General features: G+C 47.4%; 1 protein-coding gene across 7 annotated transcripts in view; it reads right to left on the reverse strand.

Moving 5' to 3' along the window:
• NRP2 (neuropilin 2) overlaps positions 1-20,431 on the reverse strand; it is an 89,166-nt gene that overhangs the window by 35,350 nt on the left and 33,385 nt on the right. For all 7 annotated transcript variants that reach the window (XM_054636203.2, XM_077181304.1, XM_077181302.1 and 4 more), the window contains exons 5-11: positions 19,787-19,942; positions 17,757-17,926; positions 16,567-16,722; positions 8,009-8,153; positions 7,364-7,713; positions 6,093-6,237; positions 2,284-2,400 (exon numbers count right to left, since the gene is read on the reverse strand). In XM_054636203.2, the coding sequence (XP_054492178.2) occupies positions 2,284-2,400; positions 6,093-6,237; positions 7,364-7,713; positions 8,009-8,153; positions 16,567-16,722; positions 17,757-17,926; positions 19,787-19,942 (1,239 nt within the window). The remainder of the gene's footprint in view (positions 1-2,283; positions 2,401-6,092; positions 6,238-7,363; positions 7,714-8,008; positions 8,154-16,566; positions 16,723-17,756; positions 17,927-19,786; positions 19,943-20,431) is intronic.

The following is a 20,431-nucleotide window of genomic DNA, read 5'->3' on the forward strand; positions in this document are numbered from 1 at the left end:
GCTTCCAGACTCTAATCAGCACCTTTTCTTCCTCCCCTAGAGTGGTCAAAATTAAATGCCTTTTTAAATGTCAGTGAAGAGTCCTTCCTGAGTGCCCCATGCTCAGAAATTCCTGCCTGGTTCCAAAAGGAGAATCTCAAGTGCTCCAGAAACCCAGCTCCTGAGTGACAGACCAAGCCACTTGCACCAGACGGGAGCTGTCTGTCATCCTGGAGAGCTGTCACTCACTGCTTCCTACCTTCTTGTGGAAATGTTACCAGGGAAAATGTGGGGCCACCATGAGCTCAAGCTTTTGGATTCTGAGTGAAAGAAGCCAGCCTCTATTTCTAGCTCTGCTATGGACTCACCACATGGTCGTTGGGCGAGTCCTTTAACTTTCCATCTTGAAACAGGAGCAGAGTTAATTCCCCTGTGACAACAGCTTTGAAAGCTCTGGAGAGCTTTTCTGCAGGCTGTGGGCAGGCGGGCACATGCCAGGGGCTGCATGTGGCAGTGAGGCAGCTGCTGGCTCCTTGGGCTCAGGGAATCAGTCACGTGCCATGGAGGCTGCAGAAATGGGCTGAGTCCATACCAGGCACTCAGCGGACATGCGTGTCTGAGCCTAATTATAGGCCAGGATTTTCCTGAGCAAAGAGGAAGTTTTAAATCACAGTGCCCACAAAGTGAGCCATAGCCAGAAGGAGGTGAGTGACTCAAGTGATAGGCATCAGCAGAACTTCACTGCAAGGGGCAGCGGGCTTTTTTTACATGCTCCCACTCCAAAATAAAACAATGTGGATCATGGATCCTTTTATTCCAATCTAATCTCATACCCTGGAGAGCAGCATTGTTTCTGTTTGGCTGTCATAAATCTGATTGTCCAGAGAAACACACTCATTGTTTTATGGAGTATGAGAATGAAAATTTTTGCTAAATCTGAGGGAAGCTGACAGGGAGGCTGGTTCCACGCTCCACGACATACTCTGCTTGCTCTCTTGCCCTGGATTGCACCCAGGAATTGTGTTCTTGCAGAGACTGTTACTGGCCTAAATTTCCTCTCAGCACTTTCCCAAGTGCCTCAATGGTTGCAGGGTTGCACAGGCTTACCACTAAGGCAAAGCAATGAGAATCAGGCCCTTTGAGCTACTTCTGCAACTTGCATTTCTAGAACTAAAGTACGGCAGAATCCCCATGGGAGGTGTGAAAAAGCCAATTAATGTTCTTTTATAAATTTATTTATTTAAAAACCCATTAATTTTTTTTTTATCTGGGACTGAAAGCTGAAGTGACAGAAGTCCTAGGAGATATCTCAGAGGATAGTTTTTCCTTGTGAGATTCTTCTTGAAGTCCTTGTGTACATGCTCCAGTGCTGAGGCCCAGGCTCTGCTGTTGCGCCCAGGGGAATGCATTTCCTGATCGTTGCACTGTACAACTAACCTTGCACAGCTCTGTCAAGCCCTCTCCTCTTAATCTGGACATTTCACAACCTTTAGATGCACACATCCCCCTTGCAAGAAGCAGAAGAATATGATGTCTGCTTTTACAGACAGGGATTTGAGGCAGAGAAGATTAGCCCTCCCCCAGCACTGGCCCTTAACAAGCACAGCATGGAGTCTAAACTAACATTCAGCTTCTTCCATCCTCAGAAGTAGTCAAGTGCTACTGTTACCAAACCATTTCACGTACATCTGACAGCCATCTAAGGCTAGGTAGATGAAATTCTGTGTGGAGTTAGTGTTCCCCTCTCTCTACTGCCCACACAAGGAACCCAGACTGTCCTCCTAAATTTTAAGCTGCTGGTATCAGGGAAGATGATCCTTAGGCAGATAAGTGTTCAGGACATCAGTCTTTGATACATGTTGTGATTTACTTCCACAGTTGCGACTTCTGCAAAAGGAGCCCTGCATACCAGGCAGTCTGAATCACCTTCTGAGTTTATGATTTGCAGCCAAGAGGTGATCTGGAATGGAGATGGTTCCAAACAGGGCACTAAATGAGTTTCTTCAGGTCATGTAAGGAAGCTGGGAGACCAGCTCTTCATCTCTTGTACACCAGGGACCGAATTAGTTGCTATCTCTTGCTCTTCCATCCTTCCTTGATAGAACTTATCAGATTTTGGCAGATTTGTTTATGGGTTGGTTTCTTTTTTTTTTTTTTTTTTAATCCTGGCCCATCACTAATAATATTACTCTAAGCTTTCCAGGAATCAGCCCCATGTATTGGCACTAATGGGAAGATAAGAGTATTTTCCTAGCTCTTAACCCATCAGTTATTGAGATAGAGATGTGCTGCTCTGATACATACCCTCCTCTTCTCCACAGCTGTCACCACAGTCTGTTGCTTCTGCATCAGTAGGGTAGGGAGTGGTGGTTTCTTCACTCTTCAAAGTGGGCACCAGTGTCTCTGCAGTGGGCCTGACATCTGGAAAAAATGGAGTAGAGAAGCTGTTTGCAACAGACAGAACAAGAAGCCCAGGTAGTAGAAACAAGGCAAAAATCTTTTTCTTCATGTTCTTATAATGGCAGGAAGAGATAGAACAAGTATGCCATGAGATTTCCACATGCTACAAATGTCAGCATGGTTTGAACTTCAAGTGAACTGTCTTTCCATATGGGAGTTCTATGGATTTGGAGTTCCCACTGAACAAGCCTCTTCTCTAGACATACACACTACTTTTTCTCTTAATTTTTTAATCTACAATCTAGATGGGTAGTTGGAAATCCACTTAGCTGTCATTACTGGATACGTGAGATCACAGGCAGAACATCTTTTTCTTTCATAAAGCCATATGACACATTGAAAAAACACACACAACATTCCCACCAATTGTGCCAATTTATAAAACAAGTCACTCAAACCCACAAATGATGTAACCGCAAACGGACCCAGAGGATCCCCTAGTGAGCTCTGGCTCACTGCAGAAAGCATCTGGTTTCACACTCCAGGCTCCTGACTATGCTTTCAAAGGGTCTCTGTCCAATTTCCCTTTCTCTAATGTGGCCCATGTGTAACAACCTCCAAGCAGGTGTCAGGGGAAATTTAAGCAAGAAAGGGAAGGATATTAAGATCAACAGTAAATGACATTAGGTTCCAGCAAACTCTCCTTTTATGGATGCATTAAGTGGAGTACAGCAGACTTGATTCTTTCCACTTTTAGAAAGAGGCAGCTTTTCTCAGTTATGTGTGATTGCGTTTCTTTGTCGGCACCCTTCAGGATATCATTTAATAAAGCCAGAAGCAGGAGGAAATGGCTAAATACATTGAATATTTTCCATAGGTTCCTTTATGCCCTTTTATTTTCCTGTTATTAAACATGTTGTACATAAACTCTCTGGTTTTTTTTGGTTTTTATTTTTTTTCCCAATGGCTGTCTTTTGTTCAGGATAAAATACCAAATAGCCTCAAAGTCTTTTAATTTGTAAGTTCAAATTTGTTACAACCCCATAAAACTCCAAATGCAACCAAGAAGCAAATTGCAAGCAGCCAGGCACAGAAAAATGTCATAAAAAAAGAAAAAAAAAAGCAGCAGGTGAAAGCAACATATCGAAAGCTGGAACTTATTTAGAGTGGGTACATTTTTTTAGGTTGTTGTTCCTGTATATCAAGATTTATAGCTGAAATGTGACAGTGTGGAAGGACCTTGAAAGCAAGTCCCATATGGGACACAGATGCTGAGCGGATGTAAATCACAGTGCTGCACTGCCCTGGACTAGCCGCAGAAATATATCTTGAAAAATCAGTTACCATGGTAGAGCTGCAACACGATGGTTACAAGAGGTAATGAAAATAACAGGCAGGACAGCGTCATGTGTGAAATGGAAAGTGAAAAAGAGAGGTCTTGCTTGCTCGCTTTCTCACTCCTCCCTGGCCCTGCAAGTGTCTGTTCAACTGGTGGTAACTGCTAATCAAAATGCAAAGTCACTGAGCAATTGAAACCAGATGTTTGGATCTTCAAAGGATAGAAACCCAGCTGCTAGTGAACATTCATCATTCTCCACTCTTCAGAGGAAAAATTTTGGCAGGTCTTTGAAAGAAGCCAATTGCTGACTGCCTGCTTCCCAATTTTTGAGTTAGTAGCCAGCTAGTTTGTGAGCCCAGTTGCGGCTGTTACATGTTTAACTCAGTAATTAAGATGCTTGCTGCTGATAAGAAATAGAAACACCTGGGCAGGATGAACATGGGCTTAGACCCTCTCTTGAAAATATTTTAATCATCTTGTTTTAATCTATTTCTTAATCTTGTTCCCAAGCAAGTGCAATTGGCCTGGGTTTTTGCAGCCACTTTTGTAACATGCCTGGGTCCTCCCGGCAAAGGAGGGCCCTTTCTGGGGATTGTCAAGCCTGCTGCATGTAGCCAGCCTGGATTATGCATGCAGATAATGCCATGGGCTATCTCTGCTCCCCAGGTTGCATCAGGGATATAAATGCTTTTTATAACATGGTGAATCCACAAGATTACAAGCCCTGCTCTGATTACAAAGCTGAATGCCTGTAGATTAATAAAGCTAGGGATATTTATGACCTGGCAGCTGAGTTTTAAACATTACAATGTGCAAATTATTACCCAGACTGGGAAACGACCATAAAGCACCTTGCCTGGAAAAAACATGTGCTGTTGCTACTGATATTGAAAATGAGCATGGACACACATGTAAAAGAGAATTTGGGCCAAAAATAGCACAAGGCATTAAAGATGACAAACCCCTCATTCTCTAAGCTGGAGGAGTGCAGTGGAAGGGCTGGCATGCACATGGCTGGAGGTCCTGCCTCCCTCTATGGCAGCGATGCAGTGCTGTGATGCACCATCCAGCAACGGTCTGCAGAGATCTCGCAGCTGCAGACTCCTGGGAGCTGCAGGAAGCAGCAATGTGGGAGCTGCCTGACCATGTCTGCACAAAGCCCTCAGCTCCTGCTTCTTGCACCTGCTTCTCCCACAACATCCTAAGATGTCGTAAAATTTAAATTAAGATCTAATCCGATTTAAAGTTCAGATAATTTACAATGGATTGCCAGTCCAGGGGGATATTTACTATTGACTTCAAATGTGAACAATTATCATTATTAATAGTGTGTACATGTGTTGTGTGATTTGCTGTTAAGTGTTTGCAATGCATCTTGCAGCATGTCACAGGAGGAAATGCTACTTAAGACTGCACAAGAGGGTAAAAAAAGATCTGTGTCTTTCAAGCTTCCTAGAATGGGAATTCTTACAAAATATGCTTTCTACAGATCTGTTTTAAAAAATGGAAATCATACCTCTTTATCACTGACATCTGGACTCCAGATTCATATGTAAGCAGATTATTAAAAATAAAAGATTCAAAAAGAGGATAACTAGCTGCCGGCACTGCAAAGTTAGCATCAGACCAAATGACCCTTCAGGTGAATTTTTTGCTTTTGGGAATGAAACTGTGGAGAAATCAATCACCACTGAACCTCAGAGGGTCAGAGGCACAACCTCTACTGATCCCAGTAAGTGTGTGAAGTCAGTTTTCATCTCTGTATTAAAAATGGTGGCTGAAAGGCATACCATGTGTGAAAAACAGGTGGGTAAAAGTGACCAAGTTTCCTGGGTCCTAGGGATGTTTGTAGAGATGTTGTAGAATTAACTTCCCAACCTTGTCTGCAAAAAGGTTTCCACTTGGGTTCAGTGAGAGAGGGACTGTTGTTTTTACAGCAAAGCCTTGTTGTGGCAGCTCAGGATACGAAGTATTGGTCACTGCAACTCTGCTTCTCCTCCTACTTTTTGTCATATTATTTGGACTAAAAAGCCCAAATGTCCTCTAACATAAGAGGCTGTGAAAGACTGCACAATGTCCAGGTAAAAGATCTGAAAGGAGCGTGAAGGGAGTTGAGGACAAATTCTGCATGGGGCTCTGTGTGAAAGCTTGGAGTCCAAACATTGCTGCTACATCCTGCATCAAGGCCAGTTCTTTTCAAGGTGGAAATTAAAGGTGGGGCCAAGCCACCATACAGGTGCTGTCTTCATGGCTGCAGCCTCCCTGCCACAGCATGGCTGAGGTAGGACAGGAGGAAATAACCTGAAGTTTGCACCTTGCTGGTGTAGTGCCTGGCCCCAGAGCAGGCAGTGGGCAGAGGTGTAGGGGCTCCTACCTGTCCAGTCACAGCCCAGCACCTCCAGGCGCATTCCTATTCCCGCTGGGGACCACCTCTCCGGGTGCACTCGGACATACTGGGCAGGAACAGGGTCAAACCTCCGGACTTCAGGGATGTCGTAGTGGATGTTGCCTTCAAAAAGCTACAGAGAGAAAGAGAGAGAGAGAAGGCAAGAGATGTGTGCATTGTGAGCATTTCACATGCTCTCAACCAGACTTGATGTTTTGGGTCTGGCAGAATGTGGCCACAGTCTGACTGACCCCAGGCCATTGAGCCCAGCTGAGCAGAAATTGGGCTGTTTCTTCTCGGTTTCAAGAGGAGCAGCCAGGCTATTTCTGAGAAACTTGCACAATCTCTCCTGGCCTCTGCTCAGAATCCAGGGGTTAGATTCTGATCCAAGCCATGCAGGGGAAGCCTAGGGAATATCCACTAAATTCACATATAAATGAGATCAGATTTGTCCTGTGGTAAATAAAGAAGCTACTGCATGTTCTAGGATGGTGTAAATGGTTGGTTTTCCTCACAGTCCAAGTACTGCTCTTTTTCAGCTTACATGAACAAACTAAAGTCTGTGGGGAATAAACAGAGGCCTATAGGTAGCATCAGCCCTCATTTGAAGGATCAGGAAAAATTAAAACTTCCCCAAATTTTAGGCAGAGGAGTATGCATAAAAACAGAACAGGCAGTAGCAGGGAATTTATTTATTCCTCCTTAATCCCCCTGCCACTCCCAGAGCACTAAGCAGAAAGATTATGGGGAACTCCAATGATAAAGAAAAAATATGGGGAATTTCAGGGTCACACCAGTGTGGCAAAGGGACTTCAGATATAGAAAATTTCCTAAAGAGAAGTTGTGATTATCTTCCTCTTTCAGAGGTGCACACCACAACAGCCACACCTTTCCCCTTAAAATATGTAATTAGTTCATGTAAAACATAAATGTTTTACACAAAACATAATAAAACACACCATCTTTTGGACTCTGACCTGCAGGAGCTGGGAGAAGCAGCAGGTGATGTCCACATCCCCATGCCTGGTCCACAATAGAAAGTGGAAAGAAATTGCCATCCCTGGGGAAAGGTAGAACTTCTGGCCACCAGTACAGGTTTGTAGCAGCACCAAGGGACACAACCTGGGATTTCATGGTGACAGCCCCAAGCTCCCAAGGTCTCTGTGGGAGCGGACAGCCAGCTTCCCAAGACCCCATCAGGCAGACTGAAGCTAGTCAGAAAAATATCCTGTTTCAGAGCTGCTCCAGGCAGTGCCTACCTTGGCTTGCATTGTTTTGGGGTCCTGGATGAAGTCCCAGTCCTTCCCATTCATGCTGTAGGCCACCTTAAACTTCTTCACAAAGGAACGGGACTCAGTGGTGGTCACACTGTCCCCTCCACGAGCCCCCTGGATAATGACACCTTTGATGTTCTTCGGGACACCAAGGTCCACCTGCAGCCACTCCTCCCCAGGCTGGGCTTGGGGCACACGGGGAAACCAGCCCGAGCGGCTGCTCACCAGGCGGGCCATGCTGGGAGACCAGTCATAGCCTCTGATGGAAGAGGCAGAGATCTGTGAGTCAGGAATGAGGCCAGAAAGCATTCCCAGCAAGTTGGAGCAGGGTGAATCTGCAGGGAAGGAAAGGCCATGAACAGTCAGGGTAATTGAAGGGGCATGCTCATGGTTCTCCTCACAGCATTAAGCTCTGGACACTAAACCAACACCAAAGGGCGTTTACCCCTCCCTCCAGGAGCTGCAGTCCTGTCCCTCCAAGTGCATCCCTTGCCATGGATGCCTCCATGCTAGTCACAGTGTCACCATTCCCACCGCAAGGAGCCATGAAGTGGCAAGGGACAGCCCCCTGGGACAGGCTGTTGGAGGGACAGAGGAGCACTGAAGCCAGGGCGAGGAGAAGACTCTCACCAGTGATGCGGCAGCCATACAGCTCCAGCCTCAGGGCGATGCCGTTGTGCCAGGTCTGGGGACGGATGCGCACGAAGCGTGTGAGCACTGGGCTGTGGATCTTGTTGAGAACCACCTCTGTGGCATCCTCATTGGCCTGAAATGTCTGCAAGGGAAGGGAGGCACAAATGTACACTTGCACACACTGTTACATCCTCACCAGATAAGCAGTCAAAATAATCTCAGCAGGGAAAACCAAGGAAAGGCTTTCTGGTCAGGGCCAGCCTCCAACCAGAGCAAGCACCAGAGGCTTGCAGGGACATGTGAGCCACTGTCAGGACAGCATGGTGGATGGACTCACCTACCAGGCAGGAGGGCCAAGAGCTTTCTGCCTGACTGCCTCTCACAGCACTTTGAGAACCATGAGCACCTCAGACTATCAGGCCCCAGCTGCTTCAAGCTTGCCCCCAGACCTAGATCTGCTCCAGCACAAGTGACAAGATGCCCCCAAACAGGCGGACCCCCTGATGCATCCTTACACTGAGCTCCACCCGGAAACATCACGTGCAAGCCGTGGTGTGAGCAGGAAGGGTGCCCCTCTGCCTGGGGTGACAAGCTGCTGCCTCACTCAGCCCCTTGCCTTTGCCTCTCCTGTGCACATGCAGCCTGCCACATGGAGACAGCTTTTCAGGAGTTTATGATCCCACATGGTATGAAAAGGCTGCTACCTTACCAGATGGCCATAATCAATAACTACCAGATGGATGTTAGATCCACCTCTTCTGCCCATTTTTTTAATAGGCCGGACAAGGACTGGATACATGTGTTTCTATTTTAGGCTGCAAAGCCATAGTAGGAAAGAAAAGGGAGGGAAAGAGGAAATACCCAAGGGGAGGATAATTTTCAACCCTTTCTCTGCCCCAGCATAAAGCACTAGAGCTCACTGACCAAGGCTGTAGGCATTGCCTGCTTTCACTCTAAGCACTTCAAGACAGGGCTACACTATCCTCCCATCTCAGCTAGGAACCACATCCACACTGAGATGCTGGCTGGGTTCTTCTGCAAGCTCCCACAATGTGTATGTGTACTAAGCACAAGAGTTCCCAGTAAGTTTATCTCAGGAAAGCAGGAGAACGTAATCTCTGCCCCCAGTCTCTTGTGGGAGGCAAGAGTCAAACAACTGAGGACAGAAGAAGGGGTGAGGCAGTATTCTGGCCTCTTGCCTTGAATAGCAGCTAGGAAGCATTTTGTGAGCCTCCTGTGGCTCTAGGCTTGCAGATGGCACATGTTACTTCTCTTCTCCCAGGATCCAGCACGGCAGGGTGTGCAGAGGGTGTTTACAGGGCTGTTCATGGCACCCCAGCTATCTCTGGGCTGCCCCTGCACATCACCATCCACTCCTTCAGCAGTGGATGGAGCAGCCACTCCACAGAGGGAATCACTTGCAAATCTGGCTGGTAATTGGGATGAGGGGTTGATGTGAACTTGAGCAGAAATGCTAATCTAGAGAATATATATCATGCTGCTACCGTTTAACAACACAGCATGGTTTATGTGTTTTTAATATCCTATTTTATCCTGTCTGACCTCACTTCCCATCTTTTTCCTTGCTCAGCAGACACCAAATACCCTTTTTTTCCAGCAGGAGGGCTATAAGAAGAGTGGTTACTGTGAAACACTCTCCAGGCATATGTGTGTGTGTGTCTTGTAAACCCGCAGGCACAGACACACAGACACACACACAAACAATTTTAAAGGATATATTTCCACACCACAGCAGAGCCTTCAGCTTTATGCCAACACAGAAGCTGACACACAACACCTTATCTCTGAACCTAACACCGGAGGACAGGAAATGTTTATCTGAGCCAGTGCAACTATTTTAGCATAAGGAGCAGCATGTCAGGTCAGACCAAAGGTCTCTCTGTCCCAGAGGATGGCTCCTAATGGTGGCCCCAGCAGATGTCCAAGGGCAGCAAGTCCAGTCTTCTCCTGGCAACCTCTATTTGCTTCCCACTGTCAGCAGTGTGAAGACTTCATGAGCCAAAGGTTGCATATGGACCAGCATGTTTAACAGTCACTGACGAGGTTTGCTGCTCTTTTTGATTTAACATGTTTCAAGTTTTGTTCTTTTTTAGCTCACTTCACACATACAAGCATCAGGGGCCAGAATCCAAATTTACACCAGCATAATTTGTTGCTGACTTCTGCACAGTCAAGCTTGACAGAAAGCAGAAGCAGGACTGAGCCCAAAAACTTTATCACTGCTATAGGCATCACTGAAAACATCTCTTAGATGACCTTGGTCTCAATTACTTGCTTCCAAGAAGAGCAATTTCAATTCTGCTTTAGATTAAGAAATCAGCAACTTACTCAGGCTAGATCACATTCAACAAGCTATGAACTCTGAATCTGGGCCATGACACTCCAGACTGCCAGCTTGTGAGGGCAGAATTGGCACCTGACTTCCAGCTGTGCTGTCAGCTGCTCTGGTAGGATTCCATTGAACCTCGCTTCCGAACAGCCCCAACTGATCACGGCAAGTCATCGCTTCGCACCCTGTTCAGCATAACACAGAGGGGCCACTTTCAGAGGGCATGTGCTTGGTGCTGTTAGAGACCTGAGGTATTCCCACATGCCTGCTCTTTCAGCCTCCTTCCCAAGTGGAAATGCATTGTGAGTCTGCAGGTCCTGATGCTGCTGACCAGGATCTGACCCTGACAGTCTGGTTTCCCTGTACTGAAGTCCTGACCCCAGAGCCCCAGCACACTGTGGAGAGAGGCCCATTGACTTCAACAGGCTCCACATCCTGCCTCAAATTAGCACTCACAGCATAGGAAGAACTAGCAAGAAAATGTGTGAAATTGGGAGTGCCAAGAAAGCAAAGATTTCTTCCCTCTCTACCAAAATAGAACATTGCTATTCCTCCCGTCCTATCTGCTTCCCATCCCACTCAGCACATATTTTGAGCCAAGTCTTCGAATGGTGTAAATCAACATATCACCATCGAAGTATAAGAAGTCACAGTAATTTACACCAGCAGAAAAAAAAATACCTGGCTGTGATCTAGAGAGATAGATAGATAAATAGATATACACTCAGTGGAGAGCACACATGCCTATGCACATGAACACACGCTGAAGGGTGATGGAGCCAGAAGACGAATGGGAAAACCATTAACAAATTAAAAGCACCTTCCAAGAAACAGTCAAGGGAGCTCTCTTTCACTGCTGCATCAAAGAGCTGCCCATCTTCTCCTCATACACTGTATGTTTACTTCCGTTTTAGTCCAGACAGCAGGTCTGCATGTGAAAGTAAATTGATAATCAATGAGAGCCGACCTGCTTAATTAATTTGCTGCAAGAAAGCAAGTGGTTAGGGAGAGGCTGTAAAAGTAGGGGACATGATGTCTAGGCTAGAGGAGGACTGCAAAAGTTTTCCGTGTGCATACACATGCAAGCTCCACAGCAGCATTTACAAGTTGCATTTCTGACATGTTGGAACCATCATAGGGTGATGGGGGGGATTGCTGAAGCTACATTAGTTCCAGTGGATATGGGAACTGTGCCATTGACAGCTTGGAGTGAAGGAGATGAAGGACAGGGAGTGCCATGTTGTTGAAGAGTGAAGTTGAAGAGGCAGCGAGTCAGGGAGGGGGTAAGAGGTAACCTCTCTCCTGCTTTATTTGTTATGCTGCTTGGCCACTATGCAATTTCTTGGGGTGCTGAAGAAAGTGGCTGAGGGAGGAAGAGGAGAAGGCCAAGGACAGCAGCAGCCCTGCCTTCATCCATACGTATGTGTCTCTTTGGACCCACTAGATTTACTGCAGGATTATGTTACTCCTGTGGAGACAGAGCTCTGGAACAGAGAATGCTAACAGGATTAGGGCTTCAGGATTTAGACAGAGAAGCATGAAGGAGAAAAGTAGGGGAGATTATTTTCCTTGTCAGATAGGGAAGGCATAAAATGGGGCATGTTTGATGGTGGGAGGATTCTGGCTCAAGTGGAGGGTGGATAGTTCTGGATTTATTAAATCCAGGAACAAGGAGTTAAAAGAAAAATGATACTTGGCAACACTTAACAAAGCACTGTGTCTGGGCAAGGCACACTGTGCTGGGCTGGGCTTGCCAGCTCCGTGTCTTTGAGAGGCTCCACTCAGATTTGGGAGTCATCAGGGACACGAGGAGTGGTACTATGTTAGCCTGCAAAGGAGATATCGGGCCCAGAAATACAAAGCTGCAGCCTTGCTAGGAAATTCAGGACTGTAATACTCCCCAGGTACTGCACCAAGGGTGAATGCACAAGTCTGCCTTTGGCAAAGCCTGATGTCTTTGTCCTGCCTGTGAAAGCAGCAGAAGCAAGCTGGGACCTGGATGTTTCTGGGCAAATCCTCTGCACCATGTCTCTGCACAGAAACACTTGTGGCCCTCTGGCTCATTGTGCCAGCTTTTCCTTAGTTTTCCAGATAAAAAAGCCACAGGACTTAAAGTTTTTCTCTCCTTCCTCAGGTGAGTAAATACAGGAGACCTAAGAACTGAAAAGACAGAGGAACACTCCTAAGGGAAGGCACAAGGGTCTCCAAAGAGTCATCCTCAATATTCACAGCCAGCACCAAAAACCTCTGATGTTCCCAGCTGCAGTGTACAGCTGAGACCCTGCTCCTTGCAGCAATTCAATCTTTGTGCAGCTACCACCTGAAATGCCACTCAGGAAAGTTAACTAATAACAAGCACAAAACCAAAATAAGTAAGAAATGAAAAATACACATCAGCTGGATCTTGCTGCCATTTCTCATACATTGACTTCTACAGATTCTGAAAATTTTACACACAGATCAATGGAGGCAGTGAGAGCAGCACTCATCATGGCCCAAACCCACTCCAAATCCTGAAATCCATCCCATCCCCAGTCCCTTGCCACACTAGATGATTCCTATGAGTTCATCTCCACAGTTACTAAGATGGAGCAGCTCACAGCACATGGGAGCCGGAACCCAAGATGCTACAAAGAAGGAAGAGGATCAAAATGGATGAGAGCTTGGTTTTCTGATAAAATCCTCATAGTTGAGCCTGTCCAAAGAAAGTGGACAAAAATAAAAGGTCAAATCCTGCCAGGTGAAGAAAATGGCCAAAACCAAAAGGTCAAATCCTGCCAGGTGCTCTTTTCCTTCCTTGGGTTCAAATAGAGTTGTTGTTTTCTAAAGACATTTGCAAACCATTAGATAAGATCTGGCACGCACACCAGGGCTGATGCCTGGAAGATAACCTCAAACCTCAGAGGCCATCAGCCTGGTCCCAGGACCCAGGTCACAGGAGGTGGAGGAAAACAGGGTGGGCAAGAGCCAGACCAGCTTTTCTGCAGCAGGTTTGGTTTGGCCCTGTCCTCTGGTAGGGGCATGCTGGTGAGGATGGCACGTGGTGGGGGCCATTCTCCTCCCTGCCTCCCCTCTCAGGGACAGACAAGAAGACAGCACAGAACCTCTGGCCAGGTTGCTGGGTTGGCCTCCCACCCTGGCCACATGCCTGAGGGAAAGACAGAGCACCAACCCCTGGACAGGGGGATGTCTGGGCCAGGCTTTGTAGGGACTGGGCTGCCAGGAAGGAGGAAAACCTAGCAGGGATGGGGTGGGAAGGGGAGGGAGTGTGTGTGGAGCTCCACTCCTGCCGGCTGCCCTCCCACTGCCTCCCCATCCCAGAAACACAGCAGTGTTCGGCACGGAAACAGCCCAGCCAGCCCTGTCTGCTGTGAGCACATATTAATCACATTTTCCGCTGCTCCATCCTGCCTTTCCCGTTTCCCTTGCTGCTGAGTGCCAGCAGCTGGGGACTCAAAGGTGAGCCATCACATTTGCAGGGAAACACCCTGGCCCCACTGTCATCTGAAACACCGGAGGGAGGGGAAGCAGGGGGCAAAAGAGAGGCAGTGAGAGCTTCCCATCCTCTGCAGGGAGCATCATCCCCTCTCCACCCCCCTGCACTCGCTGGTTTTCTCTTGCATTAGCTCCTCGATGAAGATGTGAATGTTAGCTGACCTGCCTACACGTGGCAGAGCACTGCTTTTGGCCCACAGAGCTGGCAGAAATTCTGAGCAGTGCTTGGTACACCCCGTATGCCTATGCGTGCATGTGCATATATATGTGTGCATGTGCAGATATATGCATGTGCATATATGTATGTGTCTATATATACATATATATATATATATGTGTGTGTGTTTGTATCTATCTGCATGTATATAGAGAGTCCCTGTCTGTCCACACCTTCCCCTCCCTCCCTGCTCTCATGGCACCAAATCAAGCTGCGGCAGACTTGATGAATCCCTTTGGCATGGTTTGCTCCAGCGCTGCAGCCTGGGCTGCACCGAGCTCCGCGCTGATGCAGGGAGGGAGCTGCACCTTGAGCACAGACATCTGGGAGCTTGTTTAGCACAGGAACAGCAGGATTAGTGTGGGCACGGAATGTGGGACCAGCGCCCCCCCGGCACCAGGTCTGTGAGCAAGTGGCCTTGGCCTGGCCCTGCTGTAGCTCAGCAGCTGGCAGCCAGTTGTTTGGCGGGGCAGGAAAGCAGTCACCCGGATGCAAGGGGTAGGCGAGCCACCAAAAAGCAATTACTTATCCTCCAGCCTTGGGAGGTGTCTGGTACATTAAGGCCAGAATGTGGGAATGAATAGATACTGAAATAGAGGAGTAAAAAAGAAGAGGTTTGATTTTTTCCACTTTTTTAATGAAAAGAGAAAACAGAGTAGAAGAAAGCTGACAGAAATCAAGGGCCAAGTCCTGAAATGGTGACAATTCAGATGGTTGTAGGATTGTTTTGGATTGACACCAGCCAGGCTTTAGGGTCTTGCTGGAGCAATGTAAATTGGCTGAGCAGCGCTGAAACCAGTCATGCTGTCCTGCTCCACCCTGGCTGAGGGTGCAGTGTCCAATGCCCAGGACTGCAAGGATGGAATATTTATTCTCCTCTGCAACTAAAACCACCCTCCAGGCCAGATTTCTGCTCCAGATAAGATTTGAAAAGATAAATTTATTGCCAGTGGTTATTTGGAACACTGAGCTGTGTACGTAGCTCATCTCTCTGTCCAGCATGACGAGTATATCCTGCCTGACTCAGCTTACAGAAAAGGTCCCAATGAGACCCCAAACTCACCTGGGGTGAGGAGAGAGATGGCCCCGGTTCACAGAAAGGTCTGCTGTGACCAGTGGGTCCTGGTAGAGCACAGAGGCTCCACACCACTGCATGGGCACTGTGTTAGGGCTATACATGAGCTCTGCCATGAGCTACTGTCCTGGAGCCAGCGCACCCAAGATCTGGGGCAGCCCAGCTGAGGACTCCCCTATGTGGTGCTGGACTGCCCTGTGCCTCCATTTCCCTACTTCTAAAATAGGACTCACACTCCCTCACTGGCACACGAGGAGCTGAAAAACTCCAAATATTGCAGGTATGAAACCCTGATAGGTACCTCTGCACAGTGAGGACTCATTCTGGGAAGCAGAGGGAATTTGAACCTAAGACTTGTGGGGAAGGGGAAATCACACAGCCCGGAAGGGAAGGAAATGTCTGGATGAATCCTGGACAAGGCAGGCTACTGCATTTCGTGCCAGCAAAGGGAAGGGACAGCTAATTTAATAGAAGTGCTGAGCAATCAAAAATGACTGGGACATGTGTGTGGGGGGAGGTGTGTGGGACCCAGCCAGAGTTCACACAGACACACTATGGCACATCAGCAGGGAGCACCTGAACACATCAGCAGTGCTGGAGGGTGCCACAGAAGAGCAGAGAAGCACTTTCTTGAGGCACCCTTAACCAGGGAACAACCACGTGACCAAAGCAATAGACAGAAAAGCCAGCCTGGCACCATGGCTACCTTAACCCTCCTCTCCATACACTTCCCATGCAGACCACTCCAAGTTTATCTTTCCTGGCCACACACCAGCATCCATATGGTGTGAAACAGATGAACACTCATACCCTCCTTCCTCCTTGCTCCCACCTCTGTGGGTGTCCCAGAAACACAGCAAGAGCACGCACAGCTCCCAGGGCTCAATGCACCCATTCTGACCATGCCTGCTTAGCGCAGATCTCACAGCTCTGGCAGCCTGAATTGTTTCTCATTATTTATTGCTCATTTTGTTCTCTGGGATGGTGCAATTGCCTCTTAGGATTTGTGCCCTTTCATTTCCAGGCCTCAGTAACTCCTGAACTACAGTTTCATGTGGTTTTGTGATTGTTAACCCAGCATGCAGACGGGTCTACGACCACAAAAGCTCAATGAATCTTATATGGCAAAACACAGGCTGTGAAAACATTTTCTCCTTCATTTGCAGTCAAAGAACATACTCTCACCACCATGAACGATGCAGCAGCAGCCAGGTTTTCCAAGGAATAGTGTTTCCTCATTGCTGTGCAGAGGAGAAAGGACTATTTCTGCTCAGAGCATCATCAGTCTTTTAGCTGCCATCAGAAAAAGGGTCCCTCACAGATTAAACCCTCTGGGCCTGCAAAATCTCTGTTCTCTTCCCTCTTGTTGGCTGCAAGACTCACCAAGGTGCAGGAAGAAGAGACAAAAAGGACATTACCTTGTGGTTTTTCCCGTGTCGGTACATCATCCAGTCCTCCCCATTGGTGCTGACCTCCAGCTTGTAGGTACGCACATAGTAGCCCTTCTGGGTTTCTCTTGAGATGGCACCCTGTGTGGCAATGGCTGTGAGCACAGTCAGGAATTGGAGGTCCACCTTGCCAGGGGAAAAAGGGACAAGAAAGAGAGTGGTGACCACCTGAGAGTCCAGAGTGGCTAATTAGTTCCTCTCTCTGTCTCTGAAAAATTAAAAGGTGCAAATTCAGCCCGTCTCACTCTCTCTGGGTGCACAGTTCAACATCCACAACCCTTGCCAGGGCTGACTTCAGCAGGATAGAACCCTGGGACAAGAGTAGCTAAGGATCTTGATGTCTGTTTATATGGGACCATCACAAAGCCTTCTTCCTGCCTCAGACCAAGCAATAGGATCTGCACAGAAGAGCGCATCCATTAAAGCAGGACAGAGACTGACTTTTTCCATGTAAAATAAAAGCATAATATCCAATTAGCAAGTGCTGCAGCTCTTGGTTTTGCCCTGCTGGTTTTTTTTCCTGTTTGTTTTACAACATGGGTTGAGAAAGGTCAGCAGAGCTGGCTTAGTAGCCCTGCCATGAATGAAGAATGAGACGTCTGCTAGAGGCAATGACATTCAGCACCTCCTGCTCGTAGTGCCCTTTAGCAAGCAGTGTCTCCCGGCGATGTGACACAGCCAGAAGCTGTGTGTGGACACACTGTGGCTCTAACCAGCTCCCAGGGAAAGCCTTTGCTCTGTCAGCCCCCCGCCTGACATCAGCCTGCTCACGCTCCCTGCATCGCTGATGAGATAAATATTATTCTAGTTGTTTTTCTATGCACCCTCTGGAGACTTTGGTCCTCAGGCCAGTGGTGGAGTCAGTGGCCCTTGTAAGTGGCAGAGGTCTCTCAGTCTCTGTCAGTCTGATGGAAAGTCCATCAAGGTTTGGGCAGAAAGGAGGGGCTGGGAGAGAGACAGCGGATGGAGTCAGTCCTTGTGCGGGCAAGCTAATGGGAGAGCCAGCCTGCCACATTTCACCGAGGCACTGCAGCTCCCCTGCTGCTTCTCCCCATGAGCCAGAGGCAATAAAAAATTCAACAGCCCTTATGGTCAAGGGTCAGTTTAAGAGCGTGACACTCCATTTGGTGGGGGAAGAGGTGAGGGGGCTGGAAAGGTACCTGGAGGTACTCTTTGTTGCTGTCTACAATGGGGGTCCAGCCGTTGTCATCACTGTTGAGCCGGCTCTGCTGAGGGGTCCATCGCCCATCCGAGTAGGTGGAGGAGGCACTGATCTGCATGTTGGAGATCCTGCCAGACTCCATCCCCAGAGGCACATTGCACTGAAAGTCTAGAGCAGAAACACACATACACAGAGATTGGTTTACACTCTCAGTACTTCACCCCCGAGTGAAAGGCAGCTCTGAACTAATCTCTCCAGCTAACCCTGAGCAAAGCTGCCTGACTGGAAAGATGAACAGATCTGCACCATCTTGCAGGTTGTGTGTTCACAGATGGCACTGAAAAATTATAGATAGGGCAGCTTTGTGTTTGCGTGGCCCTCTGAACACTAATACAGTCTGGATCTTTGTCCCTTTCTCTATCTTCTTCACCTTTGTTCAGTTTTGACACAATTCTGTCCCTTGCCTGCCTGCACTCCACCAAGATGTTCCAAGTACCCTTGCCACAAAGCTCCCATTTTGAGGGCTGTAGGTCTAAGCACTGACAAGGCAAGGAATACAGACAGACACATAAGGAGGGTGCTTACTGTTGCCGGCAGGAACATCAAGGATTGGAATGGGCAGCTCTAAAGGTTTTGTGAGCATGTGAGAGCAGGGATGCACGTGTGTTTGTGTCTGTGTCTATCTGCATGCACTGTATGCGGTATCAGGCCCATAGGGATTAACCAGACAAGATTATGAAAGACACTGTTATGCTTTTGTTTGGATCTCCTCACTTCTAAGGCTTTAGAAGTCACAATTAGCTCATTTTTATGGCACATCTCATCTATTTTAGAGCAGCTGTCCTGTAAAAACAATACCAAAGAAATCAGTGATAGAAAATACTGCATGGGTGCAAACGTGCTTCTGCTGTAAACCAACGGGGCTCCACCAAACTGCCTGTGTTTTTTAATGTGGTCAAGTCAACCTTGGATGGAAATGATGGGCCAAGTTAGGATGTCAGTGCTATTATTAAACTTTCATTTTACACCACCATAAAGGAAAACAGGCCTGGCACTTTCACAAAGGCTCTGGTGCTTGATTTCTCAAGCTTTGTGTTCAACATTTTATTCGCAAATCCAGATCAGAAAAGGGATTAAAGAACAGATCAACTGAGTGTGGCAATAGGTGATGGTGAAGAGCTCATGCTTATCTGTAACTCTCACACCTCAGCAGAACAATCCTTACTCATAGAGTAAGAGATTGTAACCCTGCTGCTCTGGTGCTGCACAACCCCTACTCTACCCTGCTCTCTGTCACAGGCTTTCAGTGGCAGGTCAGGGATTCCCTGTCTTTCTCTGGGACTGAGGGTTGTCCTGGAGGCTCCTTGTGTTGTATCAGAGGTTTGCTGTGAACAGAGGTCAAGAACAGTAGCTCTGAGGCAAAAAATATCATGGGAAAACAAATGGAATCTTTTCTTGCCTGTGTTATCATAAAAAATCAAAATGCTCTTCATTCTCAAAACACACAACTTACTTTCTCACTCCATATCAATTTGTTTTATAACCCTTATTAAGGGTTATAAAACAAAATTTGGCTTGAAATTCTTAGAGCTTTAAGCAATCTTTAATTAGACAGCCAAGAAATTCCAATTTGTGGTTTGGGACTGTGAATTTCTGGAAAACTAGAGAGAGAGAGAGAGCGCGCATATTTTTCCCCATGCTTTAATGAATCTGCTGCACATGCTGGGCTAAAGTCTTCCCCTAAATCCTTTGGGCTCAGTACATACATGAAGGATGCTAACCCAAAAGGTATTGAGAAGACTTCACAAGCAAGTGAAAAGTCAAGAAAAGGTCAGAAAGTTAAATTCTTACTTGAAATCTTACTTCTATCAAAATAGAGAAGACACCTAAGTGAAACTGCTGTCTGCACTGCTGGTGGAGAACCAGTCCCTGGACACACTTCTGCCTGCTTTACTCTCACATATGCCAAATGAAAGATGGGAAACACAGGGGACACAACTAAGTCATACATACACATTTCCAACTCACTTTCTGGGACTTCCTGGTGGATCAAGTAGTACTGAGCAGAGAAACCATCCTTAGCCACTGCCAGGTCCGTGTGGAAGGTGAGAGAGAGGACGCCGGTGGTCGAGCGGATATCCGATGGCATATTGACACCACAATACCTGCCTATCAAGGGGCCAACTGCAAAAGAAAGAGCAGCAAAGGTAATGCCTGCTTTTCCACTGGCCTCCTGGGTCACCAGCTCATTGCTGATCAGGATAAAAAAGATAGGCTTTGGGGATGGGCTATTTTTTATATCCATTGGCCTGGTGCCATGCAGTGCAGAAATATCCACTGCAGCAGGCATTGCTCTGCAATTGCTGGGAAATGCTCCAAAATGCTCTGTTTCTTGGTTTTGCTATAAGGTAGGGAAGTACTCCCATCATTGCATGAACCCACTGCCCTTCCCTGAGGGAGAACTGCTGGTGTTTGGAGTGTCCCATGGGGCTTTTCAGATCAGTGGTTACAACAGAGCAGTAGTTTGTGGTTTAATGAATGCAGCCTTCAGCAGGCACACTGTCCCCAGGCTGGCCATGGTGTGCCCTAAAGGCAGGTTGCAGGCTGCAGCCACCTTTGAGGTTAGGCACCCTTGGTGTTCAGACAGAGACTGCACAGTTTTGGAGCTTTGTG

Source organism: Agelaius phoeniceus, chromosome 7 (assembly GCF_051311805.1).
Source record: "Agelaius phoeniceus isolate bAgePho1 chromosome 7, bAgePho1.hap1, whole genome shotgun sequence".
Lineage (NCBI taxonomy): Eukaryota > Metazoa > Chordata > Aves > Passeriformes > Icteridae > Agelaius > Agelaius phoeniceus.